Source organism: Erythrolamprus reginae, chromosome 7 (genome assembly GCF_031021105.1).
Source record: "Erythrolamprus reginae isolate rEryReg1 chromosome 7, rEryReg1.hap1, whole genome shotgun sequence".
Classification (NCBI taxonomy): Eukaryota; Metazoa; Chordata; class Lepidosauria; order Squamata; family Dipsadidae; genus Erythrolamprus; species Erythrolamprus reginae.
The window spans coordinates 58,555,893-58,574,365 of NC_091956.1; the positions used below are offsets into that span (position 1 = coordinate 58,555,893).

Below are 18,473 nucleotides of genomic sequence, written 5' to 3' on the forward strand. Positions count from 1 at the left end.
CGTTCCTTTCTTTTTTTTCCTTTCGGCACTGGCGAGGGGGATTGAACGAGGGGACGGGCCTCCGCCGGAGCTCAGTCCCCGCCCCGCTTATCATTTGGGAGTCCCGCTGGGGGATTCTAGCGCTTGTTTGTGTGGTAAAATCATTCAAATGAAGCTGACTTCAAAACCCGCGATGAAGTGAAGCCGCGGCAGGTGAAGCGCGATAGAGCGAGGGACTACTGTAGTATCTGATGTATCTAGGCATTGCTTCTTTTATAAACTGCTCTTGTGAACCCTGGAAAATAAGTACCGCATTTTTCAGAATATAAGACACACATTTTTCCTCTCTAAAAGAGGCTGATAATTTGGGTGCGTCTTGTATTCTGAATGTAGCTTCTCCCCCACCCCCAGCCCTAACTAGCTGTTAAGCTTGCAGGCTCTTTCATAGTTTCTCTCTGCGAAGATTTTTTTTCAAACCCTGTCTTTGTAGGGTTTTTTTTTTCATTCTCTACTTGTTCCAAATGTTTCTTTCCAGCCCTAACCAGGTGCTAACAACGTTCCTAGCTCTTACCAGCTTGCAAGCTCTTTCATTGTTACTCTCTGCAAAGAATGTTTTCCAAGCCCTAAGACTTTCCAAGGTTTTTTTCATTGCTCTAACCTGCTCCAAATAAGTTTTTTCCAGCTCTAACCAGGCACTAACAAGCTCTTTCATTCTCTGTGAAGAATGTTTTCCAAGCCCTAAGTCTTTGCAAATTTTTTTTGCCATTGCTCTATTTGCTCCAAATGTTTCTTTCCAGGTGCTAATGATATTCCCAGCTCTTACTGGCTTGCAAGCTCTTTCATTGTTACTCTCTCCGAATAAAGTTTTTTAAAAGCCCTAATTTATTTTATTTTATTTATTTATTTTGTCAAACATAGGGTGATAATTTGTATAAATAAAACATTAGATAAGTAATGATAAAAAGTAACAAAAGAAGACAATAGGATAGGGACGGTAGGCACAGTGATGCGCTCATGCATTGCCCCTTACAGACCTCTTAGAAAGGGGGAGAGGTCAATTGTAGATAGTCTAAGGTTAAAGGTTTTGGGGTTAGGAGTAGAAACCACAGAATCAGGTAGTGCATTCCAGGCACTGATTACTCTGTTGCTGAAGTCGTATTTTTTGCAGTCAAGTTTGGAGCGGTTGACATTTAGTCGTACTCGTGTGTTGTTGCAGTTGAAGGTGAATGAGGGGATAAAATAATGTGCTGGCTAAAGACGCTAGCCAGATAAACATCTGGTAAGCAGATTTTTTTCTCCTATTTTTCTTCACAAAAACTAAGGTGTGTCTTATACTCCAGTGCGTCTTATACTCTGAAAAATACGGTATTTAGTTTTTGATGAATGTACCACATTCACTAATTTCCAAGAATGAAAGAGGAGAAAAGGAAAACTTTTATGTGCTTCATTGATCCATTCTAGAAATCATTCTAGTGTCATTTTGAGACTTCAAAGCTCTAAAATTCTACAATCAAATTCTCCTTTGCTCCTTGTTAGTAAAAACAGGACAGTACTGTGATTTATGGAAGATGATTCAGATTTATCCCAAGTCAAGCTGATAAGAAATGATAGAAAATCTATGGTTTATTGCCAAGCTCCAATGAGGAACCTGACAGTGACATGCCCAGCAAAAAAGAGCAAATGCAATGTATTACAATACAATTATTTTACTAATAACAATGCCAATTTAGTGCTATAACAGGGAAACAGAGTTGGAAGGGACCTTGATCTTGCAGTCCAACACCCTGCTCAAGCAGGAGACTGTGTATCATTTCAGACAAATGGTTAGTTCATACACATTATAAATTTCTACGGCAAGATGACACTTAACAGAGCATCAAGACATGCTAGGGACTGCATGAGACTTGTGAAATGCCCAATCCTGCCATAACAGGAGGGAATAAATTTTCTTAAAAATTATTGGTTTTTTTTAAAAGTATCCCTGCCACAGAATCGCCATGAAGGCCCAGCCAGTTTCCTGCCATTCCCCCTGGGTTTCTCTCTCTGACGCAATGTATGGGAAGCAGCTCGTGCCGGGTGTATGGGAGGCATGTGCTCCTCCTCGCTGTCTCAGAGTCCCTCTTTTTGTTTTTTTAAGCCTTAAAGTTTTGGATTTTTTTTATTCCCCTCCCCTCCCCTTCTTCCTTCAGCAGTGACTGTTCTCCTTTTCTTAATTAATTAAATTAAATTAATTAGATTTGTATGCCGCCCCTCTCCGTGGACTTCTTCCTCCTCCCACCCAAATTCCGAGCTTTTATTTCTTTCCTAATGGGTTTGCACACATTATTTGCTTTTACATTGATTCCTATGGGAAAAATTGCTTCTACTTAAGAACATTTCTACTTAAGAACCTGGTCACGGAACGAATTAAGTTATTAAGTAGAGGTATCACTGTACAGTGGTCTCTCGATTTTCGCGGGTTCGAACTTCGCAAAACAGCTATACCACGTTTTTTCAAAAATATTAATTAAAAAATACTTTGCGGGTTTTTTCCCTGTATCACGGTTTTCCCCGCCTGATGACATCATACGTCATCGCCAAACTTTCGTCCACCTTTAATAAATATTTTTTTTAATAAACTTTAATAAATAAACATGGTGAGTAATAATCTAAATGGTTGCTAAGGGAATGAGAAATTGCAGTTTAGGGGTTTAAAGTGTTAAGGGAAGGCTTGTGATACTATTCATAGCCAAAAATAGTGTATTTACTTCCACATCTCTACTTCGCAGAAATTCGACTTTCGCGGGCGGTCTCGGAACACATCCCCCACGGAAATCGAGGGAACACTGTATATTAATTTACTATAAAACATTTATTGAAATAACCTATTTTTTTCTAGACACTGCAAAAATTTAAAAGATGGAGAAAACAGGGAAACTTCTAAAATTATAAAATAAGATAATCTATCCAAGGTAATAATAACACGCAGCATTAAATGTTAAACAAAGATCATCTAGTTTATCCAGCTCTGGCTATTATTAATACATTCCGAAAAGCAACGTGCAAAGTGCTTGGACAAACATGTTAACCATTGGCTTTTGTTTCTATGATCTGTTGCTAAAGCAATAGTTTTCTAAAAATATATTCTGTCAAACAATTACATTGCTTAAGGAAAGGAAAGGAGAGGAGAAGAGAGGAGAGGGGAGGGGGGAAATGAAGGGACATGGAAAAGAAAGGGGAAAGGAAAAGGAACTTATGAATATTCCTCACACATCACAGAAAAGAAAAACAACTTGAATTGTCCAAATGGAGAAGAAATTGACAGGGGCAAAACAGTGAAATATAAAATTAAAAAGTTCAATTTAATCCCAGAATTCTATATATTTTTGTAAAAAAAAATTCTTTTAATGAAACATAAACATTAAAAAAGAACAATACACAAAAATATACATAAATATAACATACAAACAAATATTAACACAAAACAAACAAAAAAGAAAAAATTGAAAAAATTGAAAAAAGATATTTAAATTAAACTATTTCAGTCCATTAAACACATTATCTCTAAAAGAAAAGAACTTTCTTACGGCTATTACAGTCAGTATAAAAATTGTACTGGTTATTAATTTTATGTACACATTTGTTCCGCTTTTTACTGCCTCCTTTCAATCAATATTACAATATTTCAATATTACAATATTTCAATCATTATTTCTATCCAATTGGAGAAGAGTCCCTGCATGCCCAGGTGCATGAATTTATAATGGGCCTTGATTTATTAATTTATTAATTTATTAATTTATTAATTTATTAATTTATTAATTTATTAGTTTATTAGTTTATTAGTTTATTAGTTTATTAGTTTATTAGTTTATTAGTTTATTAGTTTATTAGTTTATTAGTTTATTAGTTTATTGTTTATTAATTATTAATTTATTAATTTATTAATTTAATTTATTAATTTAATTTATTAATTTAATTTATTAATTTAATTTATTAATTTATTAATTTATTGATTTATTGATTGATTGATTGGATTAGTATGCCGCCCCTCTCCGCAGACTCAGGGCGGCTAACAGCAATAATAAAACAGCATATAATTGTTAGATCACATATATCTCTTAATGTGTATTCTATTGTCTCACTTATTTCCCCCAAAGTATGCATGTATCCTAAAGCCATTGTCCCAGTTGAGGTTTATTGCATCAGTAGTCAAACAGGCAGTGGAGGGTAAGGCCTGGACAATGCGGTCAACCAAAGAGAAAAAGGTGTGTTCATTGGCTACAAGAATTCTACAGTAAATTCTGTAATGCACAGCTTCATATTTTTCCAGTTTCCCCTGATCTTTATAAACAGCCTTATGGTTTCTAGTTAAGGTTGTACTTTTCCTAGAAGGCTGTGCTTCTCAGTGCTTACTTTCCTTTGTTTAAGACACAAATTGTCTGTAACCTCAAAAATAAATCTTAATGCTTTCTATAATGCTGTAGTACAGATCTCCAATCACCTCTAACAGTATTTGAACAGCAATCTGACAATAATAAATAATATACATAAACTAATTTCTACAATGTGTAGAGTTTCAGATCATTCTGTTCTAGAATTCACTTGAGAACAATAACTCTTCTGGGGGTTGGAGGTATAACTCAGTTGTGGAATTTTTGTCTGTTGGTTACAAGCCATATCACAAGCCATCTCTAGAAGTTCTTATGGACTAGGCACAAATTTATTTATTTTATTTTATTTATTTAATTGGATTTCTATGCCTCCCCTCTCCAAGGACTCGGGGAGGCTCACAGCATATATAAAAACAGAACAATAATGTAAATCCAATTAATACTACAATTTAAAAACAATTAAAAGAAAACTTATTGACCAATCATTCAACAATCATAGTTAAAGCATTCAGTGGTCAAGGGGAAGATCTAAAAGTCCCAAGCCTAGCAGCAAAGATAAGTTTTTAAGCTCTTTTGGAAGGCAAGGAGGGTGGGAGCAGTGCAAATCTCTGGGGGGAGCTGATTCCAGAGGGTCGGGGCTCCCACAGAGAAGGCTCTTCCCCTAGGTCCCACCAGATGACATTGTTTGGTCGACGGGACCTTAAGGAGGCCAACTCTGTGGGACCTCACCAGTCACTGGGATTCGTGCGGCAGAGATAATCTGGTCCTGTGCCATGTAGGGCTTTATAGGTCATAACCAACACTTTGAATTGTGCCCGGAAACTGATCGGTAGCCAATGCAGACCACGGAGTGATGGCGAGATGTTAGCATTTCTTGGAAAGCCCAAGACTGCTCCCGCTGCTGCATTTTGGACAAGTTGAAGTTTCTGAACACTCTTCAAAGGTAGCCCCATGTAGAAAGCATTGCAGTAGTCGAACCTCAAGGTTATAAGGGCATGAGTGACCATGAGCAAAGACTCCCTGTCCAAATAGGGCCGCAACTGGTGCACCAGGCAAACCCGGGCAAACGCCCCCCTCGCCACAGCTGAAGGATGATGTTCTAAAGTTAGCTGTGGATCGAGGAGGACGCCCAAGTTGAGAACCCTCTTTGAGGAAGTCAATAATTTCCCCCCCCAGGGTGATGGACGGACAGATGGACGTGTCCTTGGGAGGCAGTACCCACAGCCACTCCATCTTGTCTGGATTGAGTCTGAGCCTGTTGGCACCCATCCAGACCCTGACAGCCCCCAGACACCGGCACATTACTTCCACTGCTTCGCTGAGTGGACATGGGGTAGAGATGTACGGCTGAGTGTCGTCAGCGTACTGATGGTAACTCACCCCATGGCCTTGGATGTCTTCTATCCCTCAGAAAAGTCTCATCCACTTATCATTTAAATGTTTATTTTTATAACCCCATTATTTATATTATTGTTCATTGCCTATAGTCCTGGTTTTTAAACCTGCTGATACTTGCAATCTATGGATACATGAAAAATGCAGTCCATGACAACTAAATAATTACAACCTCCTATATCAAAAACATCAGCTTTAATTATCTTCCAGGTTCTCGCTGGCATTGTTGTAATTATCACATTTTTCTTCTGATGAGAAAGTTAGTTTTGTGGGGGGGAAACAAAACCTACTGTAATCTGTTCAAGATTTTAACTCATCTATAGCCAAAAAAGAGATATTCTTGCCCTTTCTGTGCATTTGGAGCTGCCTAAATGATATATACCCAGTATTTCTTGTTGCATCTCAGCTGGAATAACAACTCTGTTACCATAGAGAATTAGTCCCTGTGAAATCTCTCTTCAAAGAAACAGTAATAGATTGAGTGTGGTAGGTAAGATGTTAGCATGTGACAGCCAACTAATGTGCATAAAGTTGAACATTGTCTACTGAAGAAATCTATTAGAAACATAGTAAAGCCTAGAATATTTTTAAAGTTCAGTACCTTTCCAATTCTTCTAAACCAGTGTTTTCAAACTGTCCACAATCATAAATTACCAAATAAAACTTTAACAAATGTAGGATTATCCAATTAAACTAAGATATGCATCCTACATGTTCATTTTTAAAAGCATTAAAATTCCTGTTTGTTTTCCTTATAGCAAATACTATAACTATATTAAATGACAATTATGTATTATTTCCCATGCCATTTAATTTCAAAATGACTTTTTAATATTTATTAGAAAAAAATATATCTATTTAACAATTGTGGTCGATACCGGATAAATAAATGAGGTCTGATCTAACCAGCTGATGGGTGATGAATGGGAAGAAAAGTAGCTAAGATGCTGAGGAGGCACTGAGCAATTATATGGTGCTTAATATTAATCGCTCCAAACTTGACTGTAAAAAATATGACTTCAGTAACTGAGTTGTTGAAGCGTGGAACTCATTACCGGACTCCATAGTGTCATCCCCAAACCCCAACACTTTACCCTTAGATTATCTACAGTTGACCTATCCAGATTCCTAAGAGGTCAGTAAGAGGCGAGTACAAGTGCACTAGAGTGCCTTCCGTCCCCTGTCCTATTGCTCTCCTATATCTCCTATACCTTTCTTCTATTCCTATATCTCTTTTTCTATTCTTTCAGTGATATGTTCTATTACTATATCTTCTTTTCTATTCTTTCTTAGATATATTTTACTAGGAGTATCTCCTCTATAACCTTCATCATGTATTTTACTATGTGTGTGTGCATATATATATATATATATATATATATATATATATATATATATATATATATATATATATATCTCCCCACTAAAATTCTCATTGTGTATTGGACAAAATAGATAGATAGATAGATAGATAGATAGATAGATAGATAGATAGATAGATAGATAGATAGATTAATATAAGGGGACTCCAGTTCTAAATTTTGGTGAACTATGAGGACCAGTGTTCTCTCTAATTTTTTGGGGGAAAATTAGTGGGCGGAAAAGTATAGTGTCTGAGCGGCAGTCCCTTCGGGACTGGGCGGCACAGAAATAATAAATAAATAAATAAATAAATAAACAAACAAACAAACAAACAAATAAAAAACCCACCCTGTTTTGCCTCAGAGAATTTCAAAATAAAATACGGTACTGTGTGTCTATAACAGTGAGCTCATAATAGGGCAACTCTATCAATATCAATTTGTATGCCGCCCCGAGTTTTCGGAGAGGGGCGGCATACAAATCCAAATAATAAATAAATAAATAAATAAAATGCCACTTAAATAGTTGAGCTAGTTTCAAAGTAGATTTTGATTTTCTTTCTCTCTTCCTTACTCCCATTCTTTTTCTTTCTCTTTTCCTTCCTCTCTTTTTTCTATCTGTTTCTCTCTCTTCCTCTCTCTCTCCTTCCCTCTCACTCTTTCCCTCTCGGCTTCTGGGCAGGTTTGGAAAACTCTGAGTTGATGATGATTTTTAAGTGAGCGATTGTTCACTGCTCAGCTTAGAGGGAACTATGATGAGGACTACCAGATGCCAGTCTGAAACTTAACGTTTTAAGATTGAACATTCTGCCTGGACATCATCATTATATATCTATACATTTTTTTTCAGGTGGGGGTTCCAACTTACCATTGCTACCGGTGCTGATATGTGCACATGAGAGTAAGATTTGGCTTCTGCGCATGCTCAGGAAGCAAATCTTGCAAGAAGACACACGGGTGTGCGAGATTTCAATGGGTTTTTTTTTGTCTCCATGCATGCATGGAAGCAAAAAATCACCAAACTCTCTCTCGTGCACATGGCCTCTCACGAGATTTTATTTATTTTATTTATTGGATTTGTATGCCGCCCCTCTCCAGAGACTCGGGGTAGCTAACAGCAATAATATGACAGCATATAATAATAATCCAATACTAAAAACAATTAAAAACCCATTATTATAAAAAACCAAACATACATACAGACATACCATGCATAAAATTGTAAAGGCATGGGGGGAAGGAGTATCTCAATTCCCCCATGCCTGGCGGCAGAGGTAGGTTTTAAGTAGCTTACGAAAGGCAAGGAGGGTGGGGGCAATTCTAATCTCTGGGGGGAGTTGGTTCCAGAGGGCTGGGGCTGCCACAGAGAAGGCTCTTCCCCTGGGTCCCGCCAAGCAGCATTGTTTAGTTGATGGACCCAGAGAAGACCCACTCTGTGGGACCTAACTGGTCGCTGGGATTCGTGCAGCAGAAGGCGGTCCCTGAGATAATCTGGTCCAGTGCCATGAAGGGCTTTATAGGTCATAACCAACACTTTGAATTGTGACCGGAAACTGATCGGCAAACAATGCAGACTGCGGAGTGTTGGTGTAACATGGGCACATTTGGGAAAGCCCATGATTGCTCTCGCAGCTGCATTCTGCATGATCTGAAGTTTCCGAACACTTTTCAAAGGTAGCCCCATGTAGAGAGCGTTACAGTAGTCGAGCCTCGAGGTGTTGAGGGCATGAGTGACTGTGAGCAGTGACTCCCGGTCCAAATAGGGTCGCAACTGGTGCACCAGGTGAACCTGGGCGAACGCCCCCCCCTCACCACAGCTGAAAGATGTTTCTCTAATGTGAGCTGTGGATCGAGGAGGACGCCCAAGTTGCGAACCCTCTCTGAGGGGGGTCAATGATTCTCCCCCCAGGGTAATGGACGGACAGATGGACATGTCCTTGGGAGGCAAGACCCACAGCCACTCTGTCTTGTCTGGGTTGAGTTTGAGTTTGTTGACACCCATCCAGGCCCCAACAGCCTCCAGGCACTGGCACATCACTTCCACTGCTTCGTTGACTGGACATGAGGTGGAGATGTATAACTGGGTATCATCGGCATATTGATGATACTTCACCCCATGCCCTTGGATGATCTCACCCAGTGGTTTCATGTAGATATTAAATAGCAGGGGGGAGAGGACCGACCCCTGAGGAACTCCACAAGGGAGAGACCTAGAGGTCGACCTCTGACCCCCCACTAACACCGACTGCGACCGACCGGAGAGGTAGGAGGAGAACCACTGAAGAACAGTGCCTCCCACTCCCAACCCTTCCAGTCAAATTTTGCTCCGACATGCACACCGGTCAACCAGAGCTGTTCACACAGCTCCATTTCCGCTACCGGTGCAGGGTCCCCCCTGTTCTGCTAGGAAGCCGATACGGATTTTATCACTGCATAGTCCAAACTCTTGAAAAGAGTGGTCTGTATATTGTAGCTACTATTTCAGTCCATTAAGATACTTAGAGAATTGTTCATACACTGCAATATACTCTCTAAGAGTTTGGCCATATTATATATGGATCTCTCTCTCTCTCTCTCTCTCTCTCTCTCTCTCTCTCTCTCTCTCTCTCTCTCTCTCTCTCTCCTCTCCCTCTCTCTCCCTCTCTCTCTCTCCCCCTCTCCATATGTGTTTTTGTGTATGACTATTCTGAAACTGTGAACTATTGGCATCAACATCCCTGAATGATCCTGAAGCAAAATTACTAGCTACCATCAGCAGTATACCGTATCACTGACATCACTAAATGTCAGTACTAGGGTTTCAGTTGGTGGTTTGATACTCTTCTTTTAAAGTTCTTCTTTAAAAAAAATATTTATTTTAAAGGACACAAGACCTCTATTAGTTCATAGAATAAAGCTTGTGCTATTGCAAGCCCCAAAAATATGGATTTGAGAAAGTGAATTTCTAAAATAAGCTCCACTGCAGTTGGTTCTGGACTCATTCCACATCCATTTATGGGTTCCCAAGATACCTGAACTCTTGGAAGTAAGAGCTCTTTCCACAGCTAATAGATCTTGAGGTCTGATACCAAACTTTTTTTCCTACTTGGGTTTTCCATCTGTATCTCTTCAATAGGTTCCTTTGGATGACCTTACTATGGGCGGAGTTGTCCCATTAAGGTTCTCTTGTCTTGAATCTGGCTATTGATTGAATTTGTTATCACTCACATAGCCCCCCACCCAAAGGTTGAAACCATCTGCGTAAGTAACATCTGGGACAAAATCTTGTCCAAAATATCCAGAACTAATCAGTTCCTGATTTTTGTTCTTCATATGCTTAAAAAAAACCCCTCAGCTGTCCCCAGACTTTTATATCCTTGGATGGAAACAAGCAATATCATAGATCACATTTCCTAAGAGCAAAATATTTGCCAACAGTTTCCCAAACTACAGAGTTATATATCTTTATGTGTGGCAACTCTGATGGTTGCCATAACATCATCTTCTAAAAAAAATATTTCTGTTTAGCTTGCCTACTCCAACCTATGCTCAAATATTTATCATTAGTTTGTAAACCTGCATGTAAAATAAAGAGCATGATATTCACAGGTTTTTTTATCTTAATATTTCAGTATAATATTCCTTCTCCATTTTTTCTGAATGTGAGGATTTTTTAACAGTTACTCAATGCTTATGAGATTTTAATTTATTTATTTCTTGCTAACTACTTCCAATATAATCCCAAAATACATAACTCATATAACAATGAGTTATATTTCATATAACAGCGAAGTGATTCTTTACACCAATTGTGGATTATGCTTGTATCTGTCTAAACTCACAAGGATGTGAATATGAAGAATTTTGGCGGGCCCCAGGGGGAGAGCCTTCTCTGTGGCGGCACCGGCCCTCTGGAACCAACTCCCCCCGGAGATCAGGACTGCCCCTACTCTTCCTGCCTTCCGTAAACTCCTCAAAACCCACCTTTGTCGTCAGGCATGGGGAAACTAAACATCTCCCCCTGGGCACGTTGAAGTTGTATATGGTATGCTTGTATGTGTGTATGTTAGTATAGGGAATTTTCTTAAATTTATAATATTTTAATTAATTGGATTGTATTGGATTGTTTTTCACTTGTTGTGAGCCGCCCCGAGTCTTCGGAGAGGGGCGGCATACAAATCCAAATAATAAATAAATAAATAAATTTCTGCCAAAAAATCCTAACAGTCTCTACTGAGATTAATGGAGTAGCATGTGCAATCTGGGTTTTCCTGGATTCACAACTCCTGCTCAGACAGCAGATAGCTGCTGTGGCCAGGAGAATCTTTGCACAACTCTGTATTGTGTGCCAGTTGTGCCCATTTCTGGATGAGGAGGCCCTGCTCATATCCACTCTTATCCCAAGCAACTCTTGAATTAATGTAATGCATGGTGCTTTTCTTAGTGAGCATCCAAATGCTACAACTAGCATAAAATGTGACAGTGTTGGCATTATGTGTACTTTTTAATCAGTTGATATTATACCTTTGTTAAGCTACATTGTCTGTTATTATGCTTCTTGGTTCAGTTCAAGATGCTGGTAATATATGGCTTTATATGATGTGGGATCAATTTATTTGAGGGATTGCTCTCTCCATTTACACTTAGTTATTCCATCAAGATTGCCAGGAGAAGCAAGTTACGGAGCCTGACTTGAAACAGTGGCTGTGGGGAGGGGGGACGAGACACAGGAAGTGAGTCTTTTCTTCTATAGTACTCATGTAAGATATAATCCCCTTGAATGTAGATTGGTCCCAACCCTCTCAGCCTTTAGGAATACATGGCTCTCTAGCTGTATCTGGGGATCTGGCATTTTACAGCTTATAGTTTTTGCAATATAGTGAGATACAATGATGGATTTTGCCACTGATCATGGTTATTTTTGTACAATGTGGATATTGATTTTTTATATGCTAGTTTAACTTGAGCTGATTGTTGTTTTTAATAGCTGTGAGCTACCCAGAATCACTTACATGAGATGTGTGTCCATTCAAATTGTATAAATAAAACAACATAACTCAATAAAAATCTTCATGAATATCTCTAACTACCTAAATACTTATGCTTTGTCCAATATATTAAAAATGGAATTTAAAAAAACCTAAAAATTCTATATCTTTGGAGTAAAGATATAGCTTTCACTCCTTCCACCTGGTCACATGGCAGGCAAGCCACTCCTACCTAGTTACATGACCATCAAGCCACACCCACAAATGATTCTAAAAATATAGACTTCTATAAATGATAAATGCATAGTACAGTAATACTGTATTTCACATATGTAAGATTCATGCTGAATATTAATCAGCTAAATAAAAACTTAAACTACTATGGATGTTCAGTCCTTTGTGATTAGTGATTTAATCAGAAAGATAGCTCTGTTTTATCCAGTATTTATTTTTTATATATATATATATATATATATATATATATATATATATATATATATATATATATATAATAAAATAAAGGTTATAGGTGTAAAGCTTTACATTAAAGGGTTTTATTCACATAAATTGTAGGCTGATATTCTGAATAGTACATTAACTTCACAGTAATAATGGGAGAATTCATGAGATTTTCACAATCTCTTGCAGCTGTTCCATGATAATTGAACAATCACTGGATTTGACAACTGATTTTATTGATTCATTCCTGTAATACTGCTTTGCTATGAACATATGCATTATATTCTTCTCTGCTATAAATAGATGCATACTCTTTACATGTAAAATCACTAAAAATGTAATTTATGAACCAATGTATTTTTGACAGTTTTCTCACTTACCTCATTTGCTGGAATATTGGCAAAAGGCTCGATGATAGCAGCTAATGGAATTTGAGCCTGTTTTGCTAGGTCTGAAGTTGAAGGAAAGCAATAAGATGTACATCGAATATAACGAGGACTGCAATTACCTGAATAATTCCAAATAATTCCAAATGTTAGATGATAAAAACAGATATATGTTTTGACCTTAAAATCAGAGAATATTCCTTCACAAAGAATGCAGTTCAACCTAATGATAAAACCATTCAGGTTCTATTCCTCTCATTGAAATCTCTAGTGCTTCTCTAAAAAAATATCCTAACAGAGTGAAACTCAGAAATATGTAAGTAAAAATTATTTTTTTTCCAGTGTGGTTTCTCCTCCTTTCCAAGCCAGGTACAATTTCTCCCAATAAGCTACAGCAATTCTTCAGTCCCTTAGAGAAGATTTGAACAGTCACAGGAATGAATAATTGTATAAGAGCTCTTTTCCAAGATAGAAGCAACCAAGAAAATATTAAACTTTGTATGTAGAAGTTTGGAATCAGTTGCAAAAATGTTAAATCCCCAAAGGCATGTAAAAAACTCCCCCCCCCCCACTAAAACTTAGTTTTCAGCAAGTTAGTATGCAACTACATAAGTTATTTCTAGAAGAGGCTACATTAATATGAGTTTACCTGTTTTTTAAAAAAAGGTTAACATGTATTCTTGTCATTTTGAGTTCTCAATCAATTTAACAAATATTAGATAAATTAAATATGAATATTCAAATCAATACAAATTGTAATTCAAGTTCACTGATATTATCTATTTACCTTGATCTTGGATCAGACAATCCGTTGTAACAAGAGGAGGGACTTGACCTCTGATATTGGTAGCATAGGTTTGACCTCCTCTGGAAACTTTATCATTTTCAATTACTTGAATCTTATGGATTAAAATAAATAAACAATATAAGCATTGGAGGCATAGTTTAATTTTTTAAAATTCATGTTTACAGACATGTTACCGCAGTTCAAAAATCAAGGCAAATTTTATTGATCAAGAAAGCAATAGGTTTGGATGCTGCTTGGAAGAAACCTTAGAATGCAATTTCCAAAAAAGTGAAGAACTTTAGATAGTACTTCAAAAATATCTTTAAGCATTACAATAGTACAGTAATCAAACTCCCACCCATCTTTCTCATGATACTAACATTCAAGCATATATTCAAGAACAGTTTTTGTTGTTCTCCTCAGCTCTACATAGTATGGACAATCTTAGGGATTTAATTTGATTTTTAAATATTTGTTTGTTTGTTTGTTTATTTATTTACCCCCTGTGCTTTTTAAAATATAGTCGCCCAGTTGGTAAATATCAGCACTCAAATTACATATGTGATCCTAGGATTAAAAAAACAAGGGAGCAAGAGCTCATTGACCAGAATATTCAAAATAATATGGAATTTTGTTTTCAGGGAACTTATGTGGGCATGACCTGTGTGTAACACATCCAGCCCGCGGGCTGCCAGTTTGACACTCCTGCTCTAAGTACTTCAATGAAAATTACAGGCTCAGAAGACTTGGGATATGATACAGTCAGGGGTGGGCAGCAGGCAAGATGGGGTGGAACACAGTTCCACCGGCGAAAATAAAGCTGTGTGCCCAACTCTAGCTGACCATCCCCTCCTCCAGTCCTTCTCCTCCTCCTCGGAAAGTGGCAGGGAGACCAGCACCAACAGGTGTTGCAGGGGCCCCTATTCCTCCCCCCTCTTTCTCAACAGCTAATTGGCACCCGTTCAGCTAGCTATCCAGCCTGAGGCAGGGAGCAACCCAGAAAGGAGAGCACAGGAAACACGAAGCAAATTGTCACCCCAGAGAGCAACACTGGTAAGGTTGTAAGTTGAGGACTTAACAGTTCACTTGAATAATGTTGATCATTCAAGCCACTCCCACCTGGTCACATGGCCGGCAAGCCACTCCTACCTAGTTACGTGACCATCAAGCCACACCCACAAAATACCCCACAATGTGGCAGTAAAAGCTTTGGCTACCCATTACTGGATACAGTCACACAGCTTGCATGCTATACCCAGGGAAACAAAAGGTGAAGTTCTTACTCACTGGGCTTGGAATGGAATCTGGATCAAGTTTTCTTTGCTGTGGTCCAGCTAATTGTGCTGGACCTGAGGGAAGGCCACCTGGATAAGACAGTTGTGCCCCCGCCATTGGAGGAGCATAATTTCCTGCAAAAAAAAGGTGAAAATGTAATAATCTCATCAATGCTCCCAACTTTATTTTATAACACGTGTTTTCTACCTGTTTTGATTTTTATTAAAAAGGGGTTTTTTAAAAAAAAAAACAGAAGTGAAAAAGCTATTCCCTGTTTAAAAATCTATACTCCAAACAAGACATAGCTATTTTCTCTCTTATAGGATGGGGAAGAATAAAGAGAGATCTCTATACATAAAGATCTGTTGGGAATATTTCATGGGAAATGGTGAAAAACAAAGAAAAGAATGGTAAATGAAGAATGTAAAATAAAATGCTTTCCAATATTTTTATTGTTTTCTTTCAAAATGGCGAGAAGTAGATGTTATCCAAATATGAAGAAGTAGAGTAATCCTGCTGACTATTGAATTTTCTATTTCAAAGTTGTTTTCTCTCCTTTGTGCTGGTGAGTGTGTTTGCTGAACATACATGCTACCTATCAGTAAACTGTTTATGCTATGATTTAGATAATCTAGCAAACAAAAGTCATTTTCTTAGTATATTCTGATAATATTCTGGTGACTGGCCAACTGTTATCTCCCTAACAATTATTTTGACTGTAATACTGTTAAAAATATTATTTTAACCAATTTATATGGGGGTTCATCTTGCAAGACCAACTCTAGGTGGGTCATGTAGACTTAAAAGCCCAAATACAGTAACTAGTAACACAAGTAAAATGGTGGCATTCAAAGACAACATAAATTATTTGCAGATAACATATCCATCTCACAGACCCAATTTAAACAGTTCTACACATTCTGTGATAGTCCACTTAGGCCTTGGAAACATATACCTATTTTTATTCCACTTCTGCCAGGCCTATAAAAATGTGAAAAAAAAGTATCATTCCTATTTTGCATCAATCAAGCATTTTGTCTCTGGGTTCAGAACTCATCATATGTCCCAATGTTTCAAGGAGGCCAAGAGGAACACATCTCAAGTAAAACAGCAATAAGATGTTTTGTAACAATAAAAGTTTGATCTATAATGCAGTATAGTCCAGGGGTCTCCAACATTGGCAACTTTAAGACTTATGGACATCAATTCACAGAATGCTACCAGAGATGTTAAATCAGGAGACTGGAGACCACTGGCTAATAATCAGCTCTTTTATTAGCAGTGAAAGTAGAAGTGTTCAGCTCAACTCTCAGTCTCCAACAGAGATAATGGTTCGAGACCGCGGCTCTTTGGGAAAGCGGGAAACAGTTTGACAGTTTGTTAAATTTGGCGGCAAGTCTATTTGACTTGCCGCGTCTTAGCCAATCAGCGTTTAGTTTAGAAACGGTTTACAGAGACATAACAAGAGGGATTCTGGGAGCTAATGTCCACAAGTCTTAAAGTTGACAAGGTTGAAGACCCCTGGTCTAGTCAACACATTAGATCTAGAGTTAGTTATACAGGTCATACCCAGCCAATTTCTGTTCACTATGCCACATACAACAAAGAATCTATGGACAGAAAAACACACTCTAAATTATAGCATTACATGCTTTTCACATTAGACATTACTCCCTTCTCTATATTCAAAACAAAAATTACAACCTGCTAATCCTATGTTGATTATTTGAGATGAACAATGTAGAAATTGAATAATAAATGAAATGAAATGAAATATAGTCATCTACACTTACCATACTGAGAAGGAAACCCAGGACCTGGGGGTTCACCTGCAAATTGCTGTGGCAAGTTGGTATTCAATGGATTTGGGCCAGGGATCCCCTCCTGCCTGGCCATTGAAGGCGGTAAAGATGGAGTGCACTGACTATTCAAGTTATTTGGTGAGGAAACAGGAGGACTTGTTGGCAAAGCCATTTGATGTGGCTGAAGCAGTGGACTTTGCAAGTGTGATGGTATGCCTGAAGGTCCAGAAGAAGGTGGATTCTGAGTATTACTAGGACCTAGGCAAGAATACAATTATGAAGTATGCATCTAACACTCAAAATTGTCACACAGTCACATCTGAGTAATTTAGTCTTCTAGACATTTACAATACATATTTTTGTTAACAATTACTTATTTCTTCGATTACAATGATTTACATTTATTTATTTATTTATTTATTGATTGATTGATTGATTGATTGATTGGATTTGTATGCCACCCCTCTCCGGATACGTATTTAATTATATTTAAAATCTGCATAGAGGCACACTGCACCTCAAATCAAAGTATAGTCCTGCTGAGTTCATGGACATGTTTATATAGTACTTTTGGCAACAATAAAGAAGTGGTTTGCCACTACTTTCTTTTGAGTTGCTGTTTTTTCATCCATAGCCTAGATCCACAGAAGCTATTCAAATATGACTATTCTATTTTCAAAAGTTAATCTGCTCCAGACATGATTAGGACTAAATCCAATCTATTAATAATTGTTAGATTTTAAACCAAAATTACTCCACAAGCATATATAAAAAGACATTTATCTACATTTATTGTAGAAATTTAATAAATAATTTAAATTTACTTAAATTTACATAAATTACTTAGATCACCTTCCTAGAAGTAATTATTTTATTCCATTTCATGGTAAAAAGAAGCATACTTTGGGATATTTAAATACTATGATACTATAGATAAACGAAGGCAGCTACAAAGATTTTCAATTAATACTTTTACTATCTATAGAAAACAGAGCATTATCAGGATCCTTTGCTGAAATGATCCACCTACCCATCAACTTTTTTCTTATTTTTCTCCCCAAAAGCTAAAGTGCATTTTCTACTCCGGTGCATCTTATAGTCTGAAAAACACACTAGTTAAAACTCTGATCTGTGAGTAATTGTAAACGTGATTCGAAAAGTTGAAGTTTTAGCAATTTATAAAGGAATAGATTATGCTTATAATGACATGTGGTTATCATTCACTGAAATGCTAATATAGAACATTTTATATGTGTATCAATATGAATAAATATATGTAGTATGTTATTTTAAAAAGATTTTATTTTATTTTATTTTTACTTTCTGCCTTTATTTTTCCTCCTATTTCATTTTATACTGAATTTAAAAATAAATAAATAAAATAAAAACCTTTCATCCACAGCTAACATTAGAAAACCATATTTCAGTTGTGGCGAGGGGGACATTTGCCCAGGTTCGCCTGGTGCACCAGTTGCGGCCCTATTTGGACGGGGAGTCAATGCTCACAGTCAGTCATGCCCTCATCACCTTGAGGTTTGACTACTGTAACGCTCTCTACATGGGGCTACCTTTGAAGAGTGTTCGGAAACTTCAGATCATGCAAAATGCAGCTGCGAGAGCAATCATGGGCTTCCCTAGGTATGTCCATGTTACACCAACACTCCGCAGTCTGCATTTGTTGCCGATCAG

At 37.5% G+C, this 18,473-nt stretch overlaps 1 protein-coding gene across 1 annotated transcript in view; it reads right to left on the bottom strand.

Annotated features, from left to right (window-relative positions):
* The window catches only part of SEC24D (SEC24 homolog D, COPII coat complex component), a 97,425-nt gene that overhangs the window by 61,500 nt on the left and 17,452 nt on the right, over positions 1–18,473 (bottom strand). The window contains exons 5-8 of the mRNA XM_070757648.1: positions 16,776–17,042; positions 14,995–15,116; positions 13,708–13,819; positions 12,915–13,042 (exon numbers count right to left, since the gene is read on the bottom strand). Of these exons, the coding sequence (XP_070613749.1) occupies positions 12,915–13,042; positions 13,708–13,819; positions 14,995–15,116; positions 16,776–17,042 (629 nt within the window). The remainder of the gene's footprint in view (positions 1–12,914; positions 13,043–13,707; positions 13,820–14,994; positions 15,117–16,775; positions 17,043–18,473) is intronic.